This window comes from Dipodomys merriami, unplaced genomic scaffold (assembly GCF_024711535.1).
Source record: "Dipodomys merriami isolate MVZ:Mamm:240054 unplaced genomic scaffold, mDipMer1.0.p SCAF_38, whole genome shotgun sequence".
NCBI lineage: Eukaryota > Metazoa > Chordata > Mammalia > Rodentia > Heteromyidae > Dipodomys > Dipodomys merriami.
Window position 1 is genome coordinate 8723695 of NW_027205381.1, and position 14563 is coordinate 8738257.

General features: G+C 41.8%; 1 protein-coding gene across 1 annotated transcript in view; it reads right to left on the reverse strand.

The window, feature by feature from the left end:
• The window catches only part of Hephl1 (hephaestin like 1), a 78793-nt gene extending 78058 nt beyond the window's left edge, over positions 1–735 (reverse strand). Inside the window, exon 1 of the mRNA XM_069989571.1 lies at positions 569–735. Coding sequence (XP_069845672.1) covers positions 569–735 — 167 coding nt within the window. The remainder of the gene's footprint in view (positions 1–568) is intronic.
• Between the last annotated feature and the right edge of the window lie 13828 nt (positions 736–14563).

Below are 14563 nucleotides of genomic sequence, written 5' to 3' on the forward strand. Positions count from 1 at the left end.
AACTAGATCTATTGTAATGTCCCTCAGTTTTAAGTATTACAAAAAAATCCAAAACATAACAGCAGAATGATCTCCAACTATAATGTTTTGTTCTAAAAATACAACTAAGAAAACAGTTTTAACAGTGTTCTCAAGTGTTCACCCCAATTTTACAGTTAAAAAAAGCTGATATGTGACTTATGAAACTGCAACCTCTCTGAACATCACCTTTATAATAGTAATGAAGAATATTTTTAAATGGAGACCAGAACCTCCTAGAAGTTACTGTGAAAATTATTCTTTTATATAACAGCTATTTTTTCAAAAGACCAAATTGTGTCTACATCTCTTCATAAAGTTAACAGACGACTCAACAGATATATGGAGCTAAGAATTTCTCTTACAAATTACAGATCTACCCATGCTACAAGTCTTCAACACTATAACAATACCAGGAAATTATTACTCCGTCTCCATCAGCTGACCCTCATTATAACCACTCAAGGAATACAACCTTTCCCATGCAGAGTTTAAAAAAAAAAACAAAAAGCCAAATCTGGGAGTCTGTAAGAACTCCAAGTTCACTCACTTGTCTTCTGCAAAACTCTTCCCAGTAATAACATCCTTCCCCTGAGGTACATAGTTCCAGTATTCTTCCACAATCCCAATGTAGTATGTTCTGGTAAGTGCACCAGCCAGCCCAGAGAGAGCCAAGAGTGTGAGAAGGAAGCAGCCAGCCAGCTGCTTCCGAGGCATTTGTAGATGTAACCTGGGCACGCAGCCTGCACAGGAGTCAACCTTGCCCGTCCCTCCCCCTCACTTAGAGCTACTTATAAATAAGGAATGGACAAAGCCCAGCTCCTCCTCCTCCTCAGGTAGCTTGGGGTTGGGACAGGAGCTGACAACTTGTGTAAGCAGAGCAAGGTTGATGGGAGAGTTGCTATGACGACAACATTTTTGCCAGCCATCCAAGAAATGTCTAACTGGCTTATTCATGTACTGCCCAAGCAAAACAGGCCTGTTTCTGAACGTTTTGGTACTCTGCGTTGACATGAGTCACTCAGCACGTTTACCAAGAACAACTTGAGCTTATGGTTTTCCCTCACCTCTTTTCTCCTTTACACCTATTACAGAGCTTTATTTCGATTGACAAAGTGGGCTGGCCTGAGTTTAGCATCAGGAAACACTCCAGGCACCAAAGAAGCCCTCGTCTCTGTCAGGAGGGCAGGAGTGATGTAATCACCTCTGGCTTGTTTTATGAGGCTACATGAAACAATCAAGTCACATTATAAAGTTCCTAACAACACTGTAAAACTCCACTAATACTTCATCAGCTCACACACCATCATACCATTTCCCCCCCCAATCCTCTGAACCCCAGCAAATTTGAGGAACTCAGACTGGCCAGGCCACCATCCCTGAATAGTTGACAATGACAAAGGAGGAATAGCCCTCAAACACACGAAAACCAATTTCAGCAGGAGATCCTTGGATTTCAAGGTGAAGAAGATGCTGTCCTGTGTGCTCGTCTGTGACCTAGAATCTCAGTGTTGAGTGAGACCTTGTTCAACCCTGGCAGAGACCCAATCTGATCCCCATCAGAACTGCTCCGGAGTCAACACTATGCAAAGGGAGTAGCCAGTCCCTGGGCTCAGACTCACTCAGGTTTGAATCCTGATCCCATCACCTACCAATGGATGCCAAGAGGAATCACTTAATCTCTCTGAGCCTTTCTCTGTGAAATAGGATTGAGAGATTATTGAGATGATTTTCAGTGATGTTGTCTTCGAAGTGTCCGCCAGCACAGAATTAGTGCTCAGTAGGTGCTGAAGTGCTCATCTCTCCCACACCCTCAAAGACACCTTATCAGCCTGTGTAATAACTGATTTGAAGTTCCAACAGCATTCTTCTGATTTCCTTTCCCTTCCCTAATTCCCATGGACCATGCATTCTGTCAATTTCAAGTATGGAAGTTCTCTATCTCTGTGATGTATGGATGTCCCATGACACAGATATTGAACTAATCTCTACATCAATAAAAGATAAGCTGAATGTACTTTTTCACAGTCTTTGATTTCTTGATTTGGCTTTCTGTGGAAATTCCTGTAGGATAATGACCACAGCACATGTTTATTGAACACAAATCCATCTGACTTGAGAGGCTAGGAGTTTAACCCATTGACATCCACAACACAGCCTTAAAAAAGGGAAGGAGTTATGAATTAGAAGTGTTTGGACTGAATAAATTTTGTTTATAGCCCATCAAGTGGCACAGCACCTTTGTTGTTTTAAAGTAAGACTTTAAGAAAGATTTCTAGAAATTATTTCATTGTTGTATAGTAAATTCCTCTGGCCTTTTGCTCCTTTATTTCTTCATTCTTTTATTGCTTCCCCTTTTTGAGGCTGTGCTGTGAGTTGTGGATGTCAATGGGCCAAATTCCTAGCCTCTGAAGTCAGATCGATTTGTGTTAAATAAACATGTGCAGTGGTCATTATCCTACCAGAATTTCTACAGAAAGCCACAGCCCCACGTTGGGTTTTCTTGGTGGTTAATTGGAGGTACGAGTCTCATGGCTTTTCCTGCCTGGGCTGACTTTGAACTGTGATCCTCAGATCTCAGCCTCCTAAGTAGCTAGGATTACAGGCATGAGCCACCAGCACCCGACCATTCCTCCTGTTTGTAGCAAAGAGCTTGGTAAAAGAGCAGCAAAAGGCAGGAATTTTACTATAAAACAATGAAATAATTTCTAGAAATCTTTCTTAAAGTCTTACTCACACTAAGACAACAAAGATGCTGTGCCACTTGATGGGTATCTGAATTCCATAAAAGAAAAGAAATTGGCTGAGTGCTGGTGGCTCACACTTGGAATCCTAGCTACTCAGGTGGCACCACATAAACAGAAAAAGCCAGAATTGAAGCAGTGAGTCTTTATTTTTCTTTTCTCTTTTTTTTTAAAATAGTGCCAAGAACTAAACACAAGACATTCTGCATGCTAACTAAGCATCCTACCACTTGCTATTTGTGTGTGTGTGTGTGTGTGTGTGTGTGTGTGTGTGTGTGTGTGTGTGTGTGCTGCTACTGGAGCTTGAACTTGAGGCCTGGACACTGTCCCTGAGCTCTATGAGGACTTTTCCTGCCTAGCCTGGCATCAAACCACAATCCTCAGATCTCAGCCTCCTGATTAGATAGTATTACAGATGTGAGCCATAAACACCTCAGCCCACTCACTATTTTTGTTTTATTTGGTTTTGGTTTTGGTTTTGAGGCAAGGTCTTATGAAGAGCCTAGGCTGTCCTGATCCTGGAACTTGTTATGTAACCCAAGCTAGCCTAGAACCTGTAGTCTTCCTGGGACTACAGTGCCATAATACCTGGCTAACATGTGTTCTACTACTGAGAGGATGTTTTTAGAGGAAAAATGAAGAAAATTTCATAAATTGTTTTGAAACAAGAATCCTTGGCTACAAGAATTACAGAAGGGTGGTATCAGCCTAAATGGGGGACACACGGGTGTGTGAGCAGGTGTCTCACTGACATACTCTTTGTACAAGGTTACAGTGACTACTATGTGAGGCTGTGGTTCTGGCAGAATCCTTTGTGATAACACTATTATCAGGCAAGGCATTCATGCGACATTCATAGCATCATGGCTTTACTTACTATTTTACAATTGACATAAGTGACTCCATTTTAATTGTGACAACTTTTGTAAATATGCTGTCACATTAGCTTATTATAACAGCCCTATCAGATACGTACCCTATTCTACAGGTAAGAAAGGTGAGGTTTAGAAACATTAGATGTTTTTTTTCCTCACTGTCCTACAACTGGTAAAATGTGTAGTTCTACAAGTCTCCAAAGCCAGTCTTCCTATAGAGCTCAGCCAGTAAGTATAACAGGGGACCAGAGACCACAGCTATCTGCTTCTCATGACAGATGAGACCCACTCTTTATAAATAAATAGAAGCTCAGATTTCCTAAGTATCTGTCCACTGGAGGAAGATCCTGAAAATGTCCCTTGACCCAAGGTCATGCACCCCTGACAGTCCAGATAATCATTACAAAACCTTACATGCACCTAAGCATACCATTCTGTTCCATTTTCATGTCTTAGCCCTCCACTCCCAGGAAATACCTTCTCATGCCCCCATCCTCCTGGGATCTTCCTCTCCTTGGTTCCAACCATGCCCGCCATGCCCTCCCTCCCCCTCCAGCATTAGCCATACCTCCTGCCATGCTTTCTGTGCACTAGGCATATGCTCATTCATGTTTATATGATCAGTGGCTTATACCTTGCTCTCCCTAACACACTAGAAATGCTTTAAAAACAGTGTCACACCAGCCATCCACACTGCCTTCATACTATACATGATACCTCACAGCTTTATTAAAACAACTTGAAGTCACTCCTAGTCCTAGCTACACAGGAGAATGAGATCTGAGGATCTCAGTTCTAAGCTAGCTGGTGCAGAAAAGTCCATGAGACTCTTCCCTTCAATTAACCACCAAAAAAAAAAAAACAAAACCCAGAAGTGGAGTATGGCTCAAGTGGTAGCACTAACCTTGAATGAAAAAAAAAAAAAAAAAAAACAAAAAGCAAAAAAACTCAGGGACAGCACTCTAGCCCCAAATTCAAGCACAAGGACTGGCACCAATAATAATAATAATAATAATAACAACAACAACAACAACACAATCAAAGCTGGAGACCATTCCATCCTCCACTTCCAAGCCCTCAATCTTTGAGCTCTTGATCTTACTAACAGTCTCACCCTATTCAACAGTTGGGGGATGCTGACTTCCTGGTTTGGGAGTTGCCTTCGCCTGTGCTTCCACAATGTTACCTTTCCCTTAGACAACCTTGCCTCTCCCTCATGCCCTGGGATGGTGCTTGCGCCATTTCTTATCTGGATCAGGAGATTTAAAAGGCATCTTGTTTATCTCTGTATCTTCAGTGGTGAGCCTAGAAGCAGACTCTGAGGAAATGGCAGTAACAGTAACAGTGTCAAGAAGTCTGCTAGCTGTTACACACACACACACACACACACACACACACACACTCACACACACACACTGTCCTTTATCCTGTGCCATAATACCTTGGGAGGGCAATGGTATAAACTAAGTTTGGGTAGATTAGAACTTTCAATCTCTGAGCAAGGGTAAAGGCAAGTCTTTTTGACACTGAGGCCCACATTCTAGGCCACTACACTCAACAGATGTTAAAAAAAATACTGGATTAATTTTCACAATAAAAAACTTATTCATTAAAAAAAAGAAAAAATTGGATTAGAGGGTATAGAGGCTCATGCCTGTAATTCTAGCCACAGGGGAGGTGAAGATACAAGGATCACTGTTCAAGGCCAGCCAGGGCAGGGAAATCTGTGACACTCTTTATCTCTTATCAAGTACCAAAAAAGCTGGAAGTGGAGCTATGGCTCAAGTGGTGGAGTGCTAGCTTGAGCCAAGAAAACTCAGGGGCAGTGCCGAGGCCCCAGGATGGGCTCAAAAAAGGGAAAAAAAACTGTATTAAAATAAAATCCAAGGCTAGCATATCCTCCCAAGGAAGGAAATATTAGCACTATACAATATGTTTCCTTAAACACAAGCAAGACATAAAGACACAGAACAGAATGTACAAAAACAAACACACTATCAAGTCTAAGTCCCATCATGAGTTCACTCAGCTGAACATCTACTTGTTGCCACTCCATTCTTATCAACTGGGGATGAGACAGAACAGAGCTTCTCCAGGTGGAAGGAACACACTGTAAATAATAATTAAATTTTAAACATCAATTAAATAGTACAATGAGTTGAGTGAAGTTCAAGTTTAGACCAAATGATGTAGGGGGAAAAAACTCACAATCATGTCAAGGAGAAGCCTTTGGCGCTAGAGGAAGTAGCCCGTAAGTTGTTCTGAAGCTCACTCAGACTTTATAGGATAGAATAAAACATATGGAGTCTCATCGTCAGAAACCCCACCCAGTGTCATCAAAAGAAAGAACAAAAAACTACCAGAGTGTGCCTAAGAGACACTGGTTGACATCTGTAAGGAAAGGAACTGGTCACTATCCTACCCAGTAGGAGCATCCATTTCCAACATTTGTTCCTCATTGGGAAAGAGCCTGATGCTGCCTCTCAGCCCATAGCCTGAGGCAAGCCATGGTGCCAGAGACTCATGACAACCAACCTTCAATCATGGGTATAATGAAAAGCAGGGGAAATCATCTTCCTTTCACTCTCTCTTCAAACTCCTCCTCTTCCCCTCCTCCCCTCCAAACCACCAGTCTCTGAAGACAGTTTAAGCCCCCACTACTCTTTCATGTGTGACTCTTGATAACTGTTTTGGTTTTGGGGGGTTTCGTGTGTGTGTGTGTGTGTGTGTGTGTGTGTGTGTGTGTGTGTGTGTGTGTGTGTGTGCGTGCCCTTGTGCATGCATACGCATATGCTATTACTGGGGTTTTAACTCAGGACCTGGACACTGTCCCCTAGCTTTTTCACTCAAGACTGGCACTCTATCACTTGAGCCACAGCTCTACTTCCAGTTTTGGGAATTGGAAATGAGTCTCACAGACTTTTTCATGCTTGCTTTCAACCATGCTCCTCAGGTCTCAGCCTGCTGAGTAGTTAGGATTATAGGCATGAGCCACTGGTGCCTAGGTATGGTAATGAGTTTAAGCAAGACAATCTCTAGGGAGTGTGTGTGTGGGTTGAGGGGGTTCCATATAAACCATGTGAGTGTCCCCACATTACCAGTTACCACTATGATAATCCAACCTTACAATATCCAGCAAATAAAACATCAGACGGGACTAACCAGCCAAAAAGTCACCCTCATGGAGCTGGATGCTAGCCAGAGGGCCCTGGAACAGGCCGGTAACAGTAGTTACAGAGCCTCAGGGTGACCTGGTCAATTCTCTATATAAGCTAGAGGATCAAAGAGCACTTCAAAAGATGAAAACAAGACCAGAGACCAGCCAAAATCTGGCGGCTCACGCCTGGTATATCCTAGCTACTCAGGAGGCTGAGGCTAGAGAATTGCCGTTTAAAGACAGCGTAGGCAGGCAAATTTGCAAGACTATAATTTTCAATTATAATTAACCAGGACCCCCAAAAAAGGTCAGAAGTGGAGGGGAGGTTCTACCAGCTTTGAGCAGAAATCTAAGGCAGCATGCCCTGACCCTGAGTTCAAGCCCCTGTACAGCCCCTCTTCCCAACCTCCCCCTGCAAAGAAACAAAAACCCAGACCAGAGGCCAAGGTATGTAGGTTCCTGCTTAGGCTCAGAGTTCCCTGCTCTAACAGTACTGCCAGGCCCAGATTGTCTTAGACACCAGAAGGAACCCATCTTTGTGGAAGGTATCAGAAAAAAGTACCCAAAGGACTGTAGCTCTCAGCCCAGGGTCTTGATCTGGGGCAAAAGATACTAAATCCATCTGGCTGATTCAACTTTCAGGCCCAGTGGTTGGATCTGGTTTTGGTTTGGTTTTTGAAGGAGAAGGGTACAGGGTGGAAGGTATGGTACTAGGGTTTAAAGACGAAGTTTTCCCATGGCATCTTGTGAGTAACACCTTTGAACGCTTTATGCCAAGAACCTGTTTTTTCTTCAAAGAGCAAAACAAGAATAAAAAACTAGAAAGATTCCAGAGACCTACCTCCTACCTCTTTTCCATGAGACATTCATATGATACAGAGTTGCCCTGCACAGTTGCCACACATGCCCTGCTACCTTCCTGCTCACATCTCACAACCAGCTGCACTGTAACCTGTGTGTATAGAATGTGCCTAAACCTGGTCCCTGAACGCTCTTAAGATTTCCTATGTGTTCACAGTTAAATGCACACATGCGTGAGTACATGAATGGGAAGCAATGGTCTGAAAGCTACCTGGGTGTTCCATTACAGTAGATCTCTCAGGATTTTTTGTTGGTCATAAAATCTTGTATGTATGCAATACTCTCTTAAAACAAATGAGTCTCCCCTCATCTTCATATCTTACTTTGTAATGATCTTGGTTGCAATAGTCCTAATCATGCTTAGAGAGAAATCTCCACTTTTCAAAAACCCAGTAATGACTAAAAAAGAACATGCAAACTTAGAATTTTCTTGTCTGAGGCCACAGAATCCAGAGTGATATTTGGATGATGACATTTGGAAGTGAGGACAGTATCTAGGTTGGCTGAAAGCAATTCAGATTCTAGATCCCCAGCTTTGTGACAGATGGAAGAGCCCTTCCTTCTTCCTTCTCGCAACCACTGTGGCTTTTCCAGTGATGGCTCACAAGGCCTGTTCTTAGTACATATCCAGTGCCTAGATTCACAGAATGGAGAAGAGATAGGCCAGACATTCCAAAGGGAGTTTGCCACTTTTCCAGGAAATTACCAGAATCTTATCTCAGCACCTCTTAAGAAAAATATCTGGGTGCCAGTGGCTCATGCCTATAATCCTAGCTACTCAGGAGGCTGAGATCTGAGGATCATGGTTCAAAGCCAGCCCAGGCAGGAAAGTCCATGAGACTCATCTTCAATAAACTACTAGAAAACTGGAAGTGGCACTATGGCTCAAGTGGTAGAGCGCTCACCTTGAGCTGAAGAGCTGAGGGACAGCACCCAGGCCCAGAGTTCAAACTCTATGACCAGCGAAAGAAAGAAAGAAAGAAAGAAAGAAAAAGAAAGAAAGAAAGAAAGAAAGAAAGAAAGAAAGAAAGAAAGAAAGAAAGAAAGAAAGAAAGAAAGAAGGAAGGAAGGAAGGAAAGAAAGAAGGAAGGAAAGAAGGAAGAAAAGAAGGAAAGAAAGAAAGAAGAAAAGAAAAAAGAAAACCAAAATCAAAACCAAAACAAAACACTGCCTGAGAAGCAGACCTCTTCAGCAAAACTTGTTGCCTGGTATCAAAGATGCTGTCAGCTGCAACCAACTTCTGGCTATGGGTGTCTACAGAAAGTGAATTTCTTCTAGAAAGGAGAGTTGTAGTACAGATGGGTGTTCATTTGCCTGAGACCTCCTAGGAATGGAGATTCCCAGGAAAAGAGTTTCTGATGATCAAAGCCTTTATCCATTCTGGGCTTCATAAGCAGGGCTGTGTCTCCCAGCTTCCAGGCCTGGGCAGGTAGACACATGTGGTATGAATCCTGGAGCACAGTCAAGCCTGCCTGGCCTGATCACTGATGCGTGAATTGTACCATCAGAGCACCCTTACTTTGGCTTAAGACAAACTCTTATAAAAATGTAAGTATCTCACGGTGTTCATCTCACTGGTTGTGATTGCCGTCAATGAATGAGTTTATTAGGTCTTTTCCCATGAATAAGTTTAGACTAAGAAGAAGAACCAAGAGAGCATGAGGGCTCTGTGTTCCAGGAAGAGCTACAGGTGAGAGGGCTTCAAATCAGAAAAAAACAAAAAGACAAACAAAAACAAACAAACACACAAGAGAAGATCCACATCAGAAGTCCCAACTCAGCTCACAGGCCAGCCTGGTTCTTTGTCTAAAATAATGTAAGAATAAGTTGGAGCTAACAGTGGTGGTATACACCTATAATTTCAGCATGCAGAAGAATCATAACTCTGAGGTTAAACAAGGCTACAGAGTAAGGCCCTATATTAAAAAATAAAAGCAAAATTGAGTACTAGTGGCTCATGCTTGTAATGAGAGACTAAGAACAGGAAAATAACAGTCCAGGCAAAAGTTTTCATGAGAAGAGAAGAGAATCTCACAACTGAGTATGGTGGCACACACCGGGCATCCCATTGTGCTACATGAGAGCTGCCATTGGTAAGATCTTAGATCTAGACCAGTCCAGTCCAGGCAGAAAAAAAGGCTGAGACACCATCTCTTGCAAAGGAAGCTGAACCTAGTGGCCTGTGTCTGACCCTAGTAACCAGTGGAAGTCTAAAATAGACTGAAACTTAAGCATACACCTAGGTAGAAAGTGAGACTTTATCTCAAAAATAGCCAGCAAAAAAACTAAGTTGGAGTCATGCTCAAGTGATACAGTGACAGTGTAGCAAGTGTGAGACGCTGAGTTAGGAAAAAAAAGATTCCAATAACACACACATCACAAAGTCAAAATGTTGTTTCTTTGCAGGCTACGATGCCTCCAGCTCATCATGGACCCCACCCCTCCGCCCCATCTCCCATCAGTCTGCTTTGCCCGTGCATTGTGACCCCTGAATTCTGGTCTAGTTTTTCCACTCAATATGGAAGTTCCTTCGACAACTTATGTATTCTTTGTTCAGGAAGAATACTTGGATATATTCTAGTCCTCTCATCTTCCAGGTGATATAACGGAGGTCCAGAAAGCTACACAATATGAATAACTCTACAGAGCTGCTTCAGGGCACACCTGCAATGGATGAGAAGTCAGACTTGGATTCCCCACTTGAGACTGCCCAGCATCTTTCCCAAAGCCAGTTACACGCTGGCCCTGGCATCTCCCTGTTGGAACTAGCTCAATGTCTGCTATGTGTAGCACAGGAACTCCTGGGGTCCCTGAGATCCCTTCAGTGATCTGCGATGCTTGAACTATTTTTCCTCATGACATAAAGCCATCATTTGCTTTTGCCCCTCTCTTTCTCTTACTGGTATATGTTGAAGTTTTCCAAGGGTACAAGACTTATATCATGAAAAGTTGAAGGCAAAAGGAGTCATGAAAATATTTTGCCTTCTATAGAATAGATTTGCTATTCTTTTCACTAATTTGTGGGGAGAGATACATTTTGTTTTCTTTTAAAACTGTGCTACCACACATATTTATTATAGCACTATTCAAAATACCCAAGTTATGGAATTAGCCAGGTGCCCATCAACAGATGATTGCATAATGAATATGTGGCATATCTACAGTAGAGAGTATTATGTAGTTATAAAGAAGAGTGCATTTCCTGCATTTGCAGGAACTGAATATCATTATGTTAGTCATATTTAAAAAAAGAAATATATTGAATTTTCTCATATTCAGAATCTAGTCTTTAAAAAAAGACATGGCCCCAAAAGAAATGTGCTTATTATCTGACTGATGAAATGGTAACCCTCTGTACATTACTTTAATAATAACAATAAAAACATTAAAGACATAAGACATGTAGAGGCATTTAAAATTAAAAAGACCCTGGGCATTCACACACAGTGAGAACAAAGGAGAATCCTCTTTTGTATTGTTATTGTAAAGGTGATATACAAAAGGATTACAGTTATATAACTCAGATGAAGAGTACATTTCTTCTTGAACAATGTCACCCTTTCTCTCTCTCTCTCTCTCTCTCTCTCTCTCTCTCTCTCTCTCTCTCTCTCTCTCTCTCTCTCTCTCTCTCCCAGTTTTTCCCTCCCATCCCCACCTACAAGTTGTATAATTCATTTTCAGCATGGTATCTAGTGAGCACCACTCCTGCATTTGTTCACCTTTCATCCCACCAATTCTGTGCCCCTACTCACCCTCCCAAACACAGACAAAGGAACAAATAAGACAAAATGGAATTAAAAAATGGCAACTAAGGAAAAAAACCTCTTGTTTCTATTTCCTGGAGTTCATTTTGATAAAACTTATTTTATATGGTCAGATGAACTCCAGGAATGGAAACAAGAAGCTTTTTTTCTTTGTGGATATTTTGTTTTTCTTTTATTTTTGTCTTGCTTATTCATTTATCTGTCTTTGGAAGGGTATGGAAGGGCACAAAAATGGAGGGACAAAGGGTGAACTAATGCATCAGTGCTACTCACTAGACATCATGTTGAAAATGAACCATACACCCCGGGGGAGGGGGGGATGGGTGGTTAAAAACTGGGAGAGAGTGAAAGAAGGGGTAAAATTATCCAAAAAGAAATATATTCTTTATCTGACTTATGTAACTGTAACCCCTTTGTACATTGCCTAATTTAAAAAAAAATAGGACTGGGAAGGTGGCTCAGTGGTAGAGTGCTTGCCTAGCATACATAAAGCCCTGGATTTGATTCCTCAGAACCACATAAACAGAAAAAGCTGGAAGTGATGCTCTGGCTCAAGTGGTACAGTGCTAGCCTTGAGCATAGAGAGGCTCAGGGACAGTGCCCAGGCCCTGACTTCAAGCTCCAGAACTGGTAAAAACAAATTTAAAGATCATACAGGCCACCAAAAAAAAAAAAACTATGAGAGAAGAAGGGGGACCTTGGACAGAGGAAGGGAACCAGTGTGATAGGATACTGAGGTGAATATTATCAAAGTACATTACATATATACATGTATGAAAATACCATGATGAAATTATACCATTATGATATATAAAAACATTTAACCATTCTACCCAAAATCTAGTAGAACGTATATAATCTATATCAAAATATATTGGGGTTTTTTGTTTTTTGTTTTTGTCGGTCATGGAGCCTGAACTCTGGGCCTGGGCGCTGTCCCTCAGCTCTTCAAGCTCAAGGAGAACACTCTACCACTTGAGCCACAGCGCCACTTCCCGCTTTTTCTGTTTATGTGGTGCTGAGGAATCAAACCCAGGGCCTCATGCATGCAAGGCAAGCACTCTACCACTGAACCACCTTCCCAGCCCAAATTATGTATTTTTAACTTCTCAGTTTTAATTTGTAATGTGGTAAATGCCAATAGATAAAACTCAAATATACTAAAGCTCTTTTTAAAAGCATAAAGGGAAATAACAAAATGTTGAAATAAGGATACAGGTTGACCCATTGTAACAATGAGATGTACAAGACACTATGTTGAAAATGAACTTGACAACTTCAGGGTGTGGGGAGGGAGAAGTTGGGTAGATGGGGAGGGAAGTGATAGTAAGGAAAAAAACAAAGGAGGGGGTAACAATGCTCTATAGGAAATGTGCCATTACCTTACTCATGTAACTGTGACCCTTCTGTATAGTATCTTTACAATAAAAAATATATATTAAATAAAAAAATAAAAATAAAAGAATAAAGGAAGCCAGGCACCAGCAGTTTACCCTAAATCAGAACTACTCAGGAAGCTGAGATGAGAAGGAGCTCAACTCAAAGCCAGCCCAGTCAATGAAGTCCTCAAGACTGCACCTCCAAAATAACCAGTGAAAAGCCAGACTGGATGCCTGGCTCAGGTGTGGAGTATCAATGGAGCAACCAAGTGAGTACAAGGTCCTGAGTGCAAACCCTGGTGCCAGAAAGAAAAAAAAATGGTTCCAGGGACAACACTGAGAACACAAATGTAATAAACCCAGCAACAATAAATTATAGTATTATAATATAGTATATATTTATATTATATATTGTATTGCATATATTATACATATTATAATATAGCTATATAAATTATACATAAACTTTCCAACAAACACACAGTCATATGTAATTGTATAATTAAAGGGAAAAAATGAATAATCTCTCTTTTTCCTCCTGGAAAGACATACAAAGTGGGTCTTGGGGCTAGGGGCACAAGGATTAAATTCAGTGACACTTTTTTTTTTAAGGGAAAGGAAAGGAAAAAGAAAGTGGGTCTTTTGCGTGTAGTAATCAGTTACTGATGCCTTTGTATTATAACAAACATCACAAGAACTTGCAAGCAGTGGCTCAAAAAAGTAGTGATTAAAATGCAACCTTAGGAATAATATCACCTAGTTTATACCTCAGCTTCCAACTGTGTTTCTCCAAAATCCATCCTAGTGACAGGCCCCTGCCACTATCAGCCTCAACCAGAACACCTCAGTGTCCCTCCCTCTCCAACACACCCACAGTCACTGCATCCTTTAATGCCGCTAAGAGACATTGGGCACAGTCATTCTCATGCTGGGAGTTATTAGTGTGTGCCACAACCTATCTCCTCCATCCTGTCTCTATCCATTATGTTCCCAATCCCTCTCACCCAACCTTCTCCATAACATACATGGCACTTCAAAATCCAGCCACCAAGGCCCTAGGCAGCCTCATCATCTCCCATGCCTCTTTCCAGCTTTGCTCCACCATGAAAGCCTTCACAGGCCGGCCAAACACAGAGTCCTTAGCAGCACTCCAGCATGGTGCTGGGATTCTTGAAGTCTGGACAGGGTCCCTTCCCTTTTGTCTATCCCACAACTTCATGCTTCCTAGTAGTGCAAGAACTTCCTCCTTCTAAGAAAGCCACAGCTTCTAGAAAGGTCTGGAACAGAGTTTGGCACACAGTAATTGTTTGTTAAATAAATGAATTAGTCCCTTTCAAAGAAAGAACTCTTTCTTGGATGTCTGCTGAAGGTTCCTGCATTATTATCTCACAATGAATGTTCTACCTGGCTTGGATTTGACCTCAGATCCCATGCTCAGAATTTGTGGTTCTAAATCATTGGTAGGTGGTCTGTTAGTTCTGTCACTTTAAGGCAAAGATCACAATACTTACAAAGCTTTTAGTTGGATGCCAGTGGCTCACCACTATGACCCTAGCTGCTCAGGAGGCTGAGATGTGAGGATCAGTGTTTAAAGCCAGCCCCAGAAGGAAAGTCCCTGAGACTAATATCTTCAATTAACCACCAAAAAGCCAGAGTGGAGCTGTGCCTCCAGTGGTAGAGAGCTAGCCTTGAGCACAAGAAGTTCAAGGACAGCAACCAGGCCCTGGATTTAAGCCTCAATATGGAGCATGCGCGAATGAGTACA